This window comes from Physeter macrocephalus, chromosome 18, assembly GCF_002837175.3.
Source record: "Physeter macrocephalus isolate SW-GA chromosome 18, ASM283717v5, whole genome shotgun sequence".
Lineage (NCBI taxonomy): Eukaryota > Metazoa > Chordata > Mammalia > Artiodactyla > Physeteridae > Physeter > Physeter macrocephalus.
In genome coordinates this window covers 98,627,262-98,636,938 of record NC_041231.1, presented here as the reverse complement: position 1 = coordinate 98,636,938, position 9,677 = coordinate 98,627,262, and the positions used below count along the sequence as shown (strand labels likewise).

At 48.7% G+C, this 9,677-nt stretch overlaps 1 protein-coding gene across 3 annotated transcripts in view; it reads left to right on the top strand.

Annotated features, from left to right (window-relative positions):
* PHACTR1 (phosphatase and actin regulator 1) overlaps positions 1–7,715 on the top strand; it is a 545,598-nt gene extending 537,883 nt beyond the window's left edge. For all 3 annotated transcript variants that reach the window (XM_028479167.2, XM_028479168.2, XM_028479166.2), the window contains one exon: positions 6,003–7,715. In XM_028479167.2, the coding sequence (XP_028334968.1) occupies positions 6,003–6,066 (64 nt within the window). In that variant the 3' untranslated portion in view covers positions 6,067–7,715. The remainder of the gene's footprint in view (positions 1–6,002) is intronic.
* Positions 7,716–9,677: the final 1,962 nt, after the last annotated feature.

The window sequence follows — 9,677 nt, the reverse complement described above, 5'->3', positions numbered from 1 at the left end:
GAAACTAACACAACATTGTAAATCAACTATACTCCAATATAAAATAAAAAATTAAATTAAAGAAAGAAATATAGTTGAATTACAATATTGTGTTAGTTTCAGGTACACAGCAAAATGCTTCCGTTATATACATATATATTCTTTTTTTAGATTCTTTTCCATTGTAGGTTATTACAAGATGTTGAGTAGAGTTCCCTGTGCTATACAGTAGGTCCCTGTTGGTTATCTGTTTTATGTACAGTACTGTGCCTATGTTAATCCCAAGCTCCTAATTTATCCCCCTGCCACTATGTGATGAATGACTGCCTCTCCCAGCCCCTTCCAGTCTCTGAGTTCCAGAAGGGCAGGACCTTGATCTGTTTCTGCTCATCACTGGACCCTGATGCCCAGCACAGAGCTGGCACTCAATAAATAATTTGTGAAACGAATGAATGAATTTACATTTGAATGTGGCTAAGTATATAGCATCTGTTTTAAGAACCGGTCTGGACAGGAATGACATAGAAAGAGTGATGATGTAATTCCAAGAACCTGAGAGGGGAAGGTCCAGGAGCCAGAACCTCGACAAAAACATGATTCCCTTCACAATTTTGCCTAGCGCCCAGCCCCCCTTGCACACATCTGCTGATCTGTTTTTGGCTGACCCTCTTGCTAGCCAAGCTGAGACCCTGAGAGAGTCTGTAGCGTCTTCTAAACTGCCATGAGAGTCTGAATCATGTCCAAGTTGCTGGCCGTTTTGAGGGTATTCTATTGTAGTCTAGCTCCTGAAAAGTATGGCTCCAGTTTTAACCTGCGAATTTTCATCACTAACGTGCACCTCTAGGCTTTGAGCTCCGTTAGAACTATCAGTGCTCAGTCCTCAGTGAGGTTCTTAGTCAGTGTTGGGTAGACTGGTGGATGAAAGAAGGAAAACAAAAGTCGGAATTCTTATGACCTGATGCTCTTATCCAGGGGTCTCAAACTCAGGGCCAGGAATGACTGGAAAGGAAGAAAGCAGGACAGGTATTATCTGAGCGAGGGTTGGGGACTGGGCTAACTAGAACAAACATACCCTCTCTACAGGCATTCAGGTGGAAAAAACCTGTAACCTCTGAGCAAAGAGAAGAACTTGCAGAGCCAAATGCAACCCACCGGACATCAGTTGGCAATTTCTGACTCGCAGGGTATTATGGTTGTGGTAGACAGAATATCTCCCCCTGCCAAAGACATCCATGTCCTAATTCCCAAACCTATGAACCTATGACCTTTCATAGCAAAAGGGACTTGGAGGCTGTGATTAAGAATCTTGAGTTGAACAGATTATCCTGGATTATCTGGGTGGGTCCAGTGTTATCACGAGAACCCCTGCAGTCAGTCTGAGATTGGAAAATAGGACACTGCGGGCTTGGAAGAGGCACAGGGAAGGCAGGGCACTTCTAGAAGCTGAAGAAGGCAAGTGAATAGATTCTCCCCTTCCTCCAGAAGGGGTGCAGCTCTGTTGACCCCTTGGTCGTAGCCCACAGACACGCATTCCAAACTTCCGACCTCCAGAACTGTAACATAATAAATTTGTGTTGTTTTATTTTTTATTTATTTATTCGAAAGAGTCAAGAAACAAGCTAGCAGAGTCTGGAGTTGTTCTGACTTTGACTTTTTTTTTTTTTTTTTTGCGGTACGCGGGCCTCTCACCGTTGTGGCCTCTCTGCCTCTCACCGTTGTGGCCTCTCCCGTTGCGGAGCACAGGCTCCGGACGTGCAGGCTCAGCGGCCATGGCTCACGGGCCCAGCCGCTCCGCGGCATGTGGGATCCTCCCGGACCGGGGCACGAACCCGCGTCCCCCGCATCGGCAGGCGGACCCTCAACCATTGCGCCACCAGGGAAGCTCTTTGTGTTGTTTTAAATCACTATATTTGTGGTACTTTGTTACAGCAGCAATAGGAAAGTAATACACTGGTTAAGAGTGTTCAGACTATAGAGGCCGGGTACCTGGGTTCAAGTCTTGGCTCTGCCCTGTGCTCGTTCTGTGACCCTGGGCAAGGTATGCAACTTCCTGTGCCTCACTTTTCCCCTTTGTACAATGGAAATGCTGATAGTGCTACCTCAAGGGGCTGACTTGAAGATTAAATGAATTAATACACATGCAGTTCTTAGAACCATGCCTGTACTTCTTAGGCATTAAATCAGCATTAGCTTATTCAATTACTCCTATTATTTGCAAAGAAAAGAACATAGGGCTGAGCGGGTCCAATACGTTGTCCAGGTGGGTTCAGGGCCGAGCCAGGAGTGGAACCCAGATCCCCTAACTCCTGAGCTGTTTAGCACTTTGTCATTAAGCCACAGTATCATTTTCCTACCGAATCTCATTTTCAAAGTCAAAACAACTAGTTATAATACATGCCCTTCGGGAGGGCTTAGCTACATTTTATATCTGTGATTAGCCTGGATGTTCTCAGACCCTTTCAAGAGAAGTGAAACATAAACAGAGGGCCTCATTTGAAATCATGTGTGTTTAATGATAAGGCTGCCGAGTTAACAGCAGAATTTTCTCTGGTTAGAGTTCAGTCACTCATTGTTTTGTCCCCTTCAAACAAGTCGCATAAGAAAAACAAAAACAGAAAGAGGCCAGAATAGAACCAGGCAACGCATCTGGTCGTGGGATCCATGGGCTGCTTAGCACAAGCCGGTGAAGGAACCTTCTGCAGACACTTCAGGGCATAAGATTCCAAAACACTGGCCCCCGCTTCTGAGATGCAAACTCCACCTTGAATCTGGAGGGCTTCTTCAAAACATACTGCCCCCAAACCCAAGCTTCATGTAAAAACCTGGGTTTTACTAAATGGTCCCAGAAAGGTGGCTTTGCATCCCTACAAAAGAAACCCGTTTTCTCAGGGAAAATAAATTGAAAGGTGAGGCAGAGCCTCTAAGAAACTCATTCTAAGTGGAGTCAGGAGTTGCATTCCAGACCTATGACACCAGCTTGCCCAGTTGTGTAATCTCAAGTTTCTTCCTACAGTCTGAGAATGCTGTTTTAGAAAGGACAGGAAGACTGCCCAGTCCAAATTTGGAACCTCCAGCATTGTGAATTTCCAAATACCCAGTGGGCCCCTATCAGTGTGAATAACTAATGCCTTCGTGGGATGTTTTGAGAAGAAAATGAAGAATAGATGTGAAAATGTTCTTACAAATTTAAAAACACTTTGGAATACCATTTCCAGCAGTTTCCAGGGTGCCATGGAGTTTGCAGACAGGTATCTGGTCAAAAATCCTTTCTCTGGCATCGAGGCCCATTCCCTATCTACAGCCTAAGTGGTGATGATATTGGCGAATCACAGAATCAACTGTCAGTGAGCCCTGGATTTAAAATAGTTACACTTGGCGACTCCGTGGACTTCTTATCTTCCCTCTGGGTCTCCAGAGTCCATGGTGTAAACATCTTGCCAACAATACACGCTAGTTGCCAAGGAGGAACTCTAACCTCTGCTGCCAGGACAGCACTCTTTTTTACCCCTTAGTCCCACTGGAGGACTCAGAGGAACCTCAAACTCCTTCCACAGTTTTCTCATCTCACCCACACCTCCTCCCAATGGGTAAGCTGAATAATTAACTGCAGGGTCGTTAAATAATTTTCAAGAGCCTCAGAAACACAAACATCTCTGTGATGCTGAGGCCCGTTGTGTGATCATTCCTGGAACTTTATCTGGGCATGTGGTTCTCTTTTTCTTTTTTTTAATATAAGTTTCAGGTCTACAGCATTATAATTCAACAGCTGTATACATTGCAATGTGATCACCACCACAAGTCTAGCTACCAGCCGTCACCATACAGTGACCCCCTTCACCCATTTCACCCCCCCCACCAAGTCCCCTTTCCCTCGGGTAACCACTGATCTGATGTCTGTGAGTTTGTTTCTGTTTTATGGTGTTTGTTCGTTTCTTTGGGGGTTTCTTAGATTCTAATAGGAGTGAAATCATATGGGATTTGTCTTTCTATGTGTGACTTATTTCACTTAGAATAATACCTTCAAGGTCCATCCATGTTGTTGCAAATGGCAAGATTTCATTCTTTTTCATGGCTGAGTAATATTCCATTGTGTGTGTGTACCACATCTTCTTTATCCATGCATCTATCAGTGGACCCTTAGATTGCTTCCATATCTTAGCTATTGTATATAATGGTGTAGTGAACATGGAGGTGCAGATATCTTTTCAAATTAGCGTTTTCCTCTTCTTCAGATAAATACCCAGAAGCGGAATAGCTAGGTCATATGGTAGTTCTAGTCTTAATTTTTTGAGGAATCTCCATAGTGTTTTCCATAGTGGCTGCACCAATTTACATTCCCACCAACAGTGTACGAGGGTTCCCTTTCCTCCACATGCTTGCCAACATTTGTTTTGTGTGGTCTCTTTGATGATAGCCATTCTGACGTGTGAAGTGATAGCTCATTGTGGTTTTGATTTACATTTCCCTGGTAATTAGTGATGTTGAACATCTTTTCATGTGCCTGTTGGCCATCTGTATGTCTTCTTTGGAAAAATGTCTATTCAGATCCTCTGCCAATCTCTTTTTGTTGTTGTTGTTTAGCCTTTTTTTTCCTTGTAATCCTCCCTCTTGCGTCTCCCTCCCTCCCACCCTCCCTATCCCACCCCTCTAGGGGGTCACAAAGCACCGAGCTGATCTCCCTGTGCTGTGCAGCTGCTTCCCACTAACTATCTATTTTACATCTGGTAGTGTACATATGTCCATGCCACTCTCTCACTTCGTCCCAGCTTACCCTTCCCCCTCCCCGCATCCTCAAGTCCATTCTCTAGTAGGTCTGTGTCTTTACTCCCATCCTGCCCCTAGGTTCTTCATGACTTTTTTTTTTTTTTAAGATTCCATATATATGTGTTAGCACACGGTATTTGTTTTTCTCCTTCTGACTTACTTCACTCTGTATGACAGACTCTAGGTCCAGCCACCTCACTACAAATAACTCAATTTCGTTTCTTTTTATGGCTGAGTAATATTCCATTGTATATATGTGCCACATCTTCTTCATCCATTCATCTGTCAAGGGACACGTAGATCCTCTGCCCATTTCTTAATCAGGTTGTTTGCTTTTTGTTATTGTTGAGTTGTATTAGCACTTTATATACTTTGGATTTTAACCCCTTATCAGATATATGGTTTGCAATTATCTTCTCCCATTCTGTAGGTTGCCTTTTTGTTTTGATGAAAATTTCCTTGGCTGTGCAGAAGCTTTTTAGTATGATGTAGTCCCACCTGTTTTTGCTCTTGTTTCCCTTGCCTTTGGAGTCAGATCCGTAAAAGCATCTCTAAGAACACGTAGTCTCCTCTTCGGTATCCTTCCCATTCTCTGGCAACTTCTGTCCCTACATGGTGCCCGTCCATTGTCTGCCCCCAGCCCCTGCTGTTGCATCATAGCAAGTTCACATCCTGGCTACGATGTTTCACTTGTGGCTAAATTACGTGCCGGCACCAAGTGTCATTTCTGTTCCTGTTCATTTGCCATCTTGTGTCTAATAAGGCTCTGGTGGCGATGGGTGGGGACCAGAAGAGCAGCTATTGTTCTCTGCAGACAGACATGCTCTCTCCCGTCTCCACGGGGCCGTGAGCCTCTTTGTGTTCTGCGTCTGCACAAACATGGCAAGAGGCAAAAGCTCTAGCCTCGGGGCCGGGGGGAGAAAAGCAGAGGCCATGCTCCCAAAGTCGGGAGGCCACACGAAAGAAAGGGACTTCTGTGAGAAGAGTCCACGCGCCTGGAGGCCCAGAGGAGCAGGGCTGGGGAGGGGCCGATGGAGGGAGGGGTTCAGCTCCATGTGACGTCACGTCGGTGCCTTTCCTGGGGTTGGAAACGAGGAACTCAGGAGGCATTGGTGGTGAGCGTCAGTCTTTCAGAGCACAGGATGGAACAGGGCCTCCAGCCGCTGAGCCTGCCTCACGTATCTGCGACGGCCGGGGACATTAGCGACCCAAGGAGGCTATGATATGGTCCAAAAACTTTTCCTGGATTTCTTCCGCAGGCGACTGAGCCAGAGGCCGACTGCAGAGGAGTTGGAGCAAAGGAACATTTTGAAACGTAAGTGACAGAGCCCGGGACAAGCGCTGCTGTTTCGTGGTGGCGGTGGTTACTGTTTGATGGCAGGTCACAGGGTTTCTCCCGTGTGCTGGCGTGGACACGATCGAAACCCTCTCTGGTGGCAGAGGCATCGCCCTCGTGTGTTCGAACATCTGAGAGAGCATCCCCGCAGAGCAAGCAAATTCGAATGCACTTGGTTCGTGAGGACCTCAGGGTCTGCAAGAACCTGCCCTTTAGTGGGCTGCCAAGTCAGAGAAGCTGAAAAGTTTGAGCGAGAGAACTTACTAGTAAGTGAGAGTTGGGGTCACCTTTAAACCCAGATTGGCTGAAAAACTGCAAATATGATATTGATGGCTAAAATAGGGCAAGGAGCCATTTGAAAACGAAGACCAGAAAGCATGACTTTCCACTGCAGCCAGCTGCTGGTGATAAAATCCCCCCTCCCTCTGAGCGTTAAACCTAAAAGTCTAAGAGAGCATTTCCAAGGGGAACTCCTTGCTGGCCTCCTCTCAGGCCTCCTACAACTGGCCGCTGGTGTAGCTGCCCAGGCTCTCATTCAAGAAGACTCGCTGTCACTGTGTCTGTGGACAGAAAAAGCCGAAGAGCCTCTCGTTTGGTTCAGGACACAGAGATGTTTGCCTAGGTACAGAAAGTCCATGTGGTGCTTAAAATACCTATTTTACAAATGCTGAAAGAAATCAAGCATCTCATGGGCACCAACCAGTATGCCTCAATTTAGGGGGAGATATTCAACAATTGAAAACTAAAACCTCTCAGCTTCATCATGCTGCACTCTCACCGACACTGCCCTCTAGACGGTCAACCGATATCTTTAGTTTAATTCAGACCCTTTCTCCCCACACGTCTATCCCTTTCTGATTTGCTCCAGAAAAGAGAAATATATGCTACGCAGAGTTTTACAGAACTTCTGTGCTATGCACGCACGCACCCACGCCCCGGTCGCGTGAGGCCCGTGTGAGTGGCTGGGTATTTCCACTTCGACCAAACAAAAGTGTTCTTGATTTTGCTTTTCTCGCCTTCCTCGTTGTGGCCTTACGACTGGGTCCACGCCAAATGGTTTGCTGTTGAATGTCACCGGCGAGGGCTGTGATGGGGGGGCCGGTGTCGTGACCCACAGCACCCGTACCCCCAGGGCACCCACCTGCAGTGCCCTGTGCCTCCAGCAGCATCCTGCGGCCCTGCTCCGGGCTTCAGCCACGCCCTCGCCTCGCAGTGGCTGTTCCTTTCAGCCTGGACCTTCCTCGGGCCTGAGGGCACCTCACCCATTTCCCAGATCTCCAGGAAGCTGTGCATATGATTATGTTCTTCCTAACGAAGGGGTGCCTTTAAAAGTTTCTAAGTTTACTTTGCCGTGAAACAGAATTAGAGTTCTTTCAGATGATTTTCCTGGTTGGGGAAGCATTTGGCCGGCGTGTCTCCCTTTCTGCCCCAGCTTGATAGCTGATCCATTATAAATCGTCTACGTTAGAGAGAGAAAGAAAAATTGAAAGGTGTCCGTTTGTTCCTAAAGCCAGAAATCTGGTGAACGGGCTTTCTTCTCCTTTTAAACTTCTCCCCCAGACGTGCCTCACACAGATCCGTGGTCTGCTGAAGGAATCTCTGTACAACTTTCTTACAGGGCCACACGGTACTTGGGGTCCCCAGCCTAACTCTTAAATGTGAAGAGGCTAAAAACGTCTGTGGAATTGTTCAGGTTTCAGAAGATTCCACTTCTCTCGGCGAGGGCCCAGGTTTTGGAAAGAGAAGGCAGAGAAGCCCCAGCTCACCTGGCTTCCCGAAGGCACCAGCTTCCACACCTCGTCTGCCCAGATCCGTGGGAGGCGACGGGCAGGCCCCTCGAGTTAGGTTTTTCTCACCCTCCAGAAGGACGCTCGGGCCTTAGGGACAGTTACTTGCGTCCAGTGAGCCTGGGGCCTCAGGTTCAGGGCAGCGAAGGGCTTACAAGTTGTTCCCGCAGTTCCCTTTCGTCCTGTTGCCTCTTGCGTCTCTGTCCCGTTTGAGTAGTTGCAAATTGAAGGATCACTTGACCAAATTCAAACAGGGTCATCATTTCGCAGTTGCAAAACTTTTCGGAAAGGAGCTTATTTTTCCTGTTGGTTTATTTTATTTTTTCTCCTCCCTGCGTTCTGGAATTTCGTTTTCCGAAATAGGTTTTTCTTTCTCTTTTTAAAATCTTGTGTGATTGTTAAAGAAGAAATGTTTAGTGGTATCAGAAAACAACCCTCAAACAGTGTATTCTGAGAATTACCATCTGGGCTGTGGGTCCAGGGATGCACCACGGCTCTAAGTGTGCAGGAGCGAGGCCCAGCGTGGTGGCTTGGCTGGGCGGTGGAGCTTTGCAAGCCGGGTCTGACTTCCACCCAGGCCGCCCGGCCCTGTGGGCAGCACTGGCTCCGCTGGGCAGCCAGTGAGGCCCTGGGCACATCCGAGCACACAGTGCGCTCTCTGACGGCGGCAGCAGGCCGTGACCTCGAGGGCTTTTCCTGGTCTCCCTTCCCACCTGCCCAGTGGGGTCGCCTTGGTCCCCACTGCCTGAGATTTCATGACCCTGGGTTTGTAAATGGCTTTGAACTAAAGGTATAGATTTCATAGGCGGTGGCTGGGGGCCCGTGCCCCTCAGAGGGACCTCAGGAACGCCTGTAGGCAATGAGGGCTCTGTGCTCTGGGCAGAAGGCCGACCTTCACGGCTCGGGAGGGGGCCTGTAGGATGAGGCAGCTCCGAGTGGAGTCTGAGGCCAGTAACCAGTGAGGAGGAGGAGCAGGGCTGGCCCCGAGCAACATGTGATGGGGGGGGGTGGGCAGCGTAGCCAAGCAAGGAAAGGAGCTGGACTGTTTGTCTGACTGTCTGTTAGCCACGGGGTGTGTGGCCAGCCGCTCAACTCCCCTGGACCTTCCTATCCTCACTTCCAAACCACGAGCAGTAGCCTAGGTGGTCTCATGGGCCCCTCCTGGCCCTGATATGCTACAAGTCTGTACATCTCAACCCAGTGCCCTCGAGCTGCCCCTCGAGCTGCCCCCCGGCCTTCGCCATCCACCCTAGACCTTTCCTTCCGTCCTCCCTCCCACCTGCAAATGCAGCTCTTGGGGGCCTCCCTTCTTCTGGGGCTGGCAGCCTGCCTCCCAGTTTCTCTCTGATGCATTAGTTCATACTAAGATAGTAATGGCTGACTAGTTGAACAGGTTTCTATCCAAGAGAAATTCTCATTTTTAAAAGGAACCCTGGGCGGCGGGGAAGGAGGACCTTTCAGTTCAGAGGAAGGAGCTCTCGAGTGGGGTTTGGGGCAGCGGGGACCCCTGGGGACTTTGGCCCATGGCAGGATGTGGCCATTTCTGGAGCTGCCCCGGTCCAAGATCCCGGTCACCACAGGCAGTCACACTGGCCAAAGCGTGCCGCCGGGGGTATCGCTCAAGGACGCGAGTTGTGCTCTGAGCCACCACCGTGCCTTCCGGCGGGAGGTGTTGCCACCTGCAGTGTGAGTTAGCCGAGGCTGTGGTTGCTGCCATCAGGCTGGCAGCAGGGGCGAGGGCACCCCACTTCTAGGCACAAGGGGGCCCCTGTTTTAAAGCCCTGTCCTATACTGAGGCCGCTCAAGGGTGA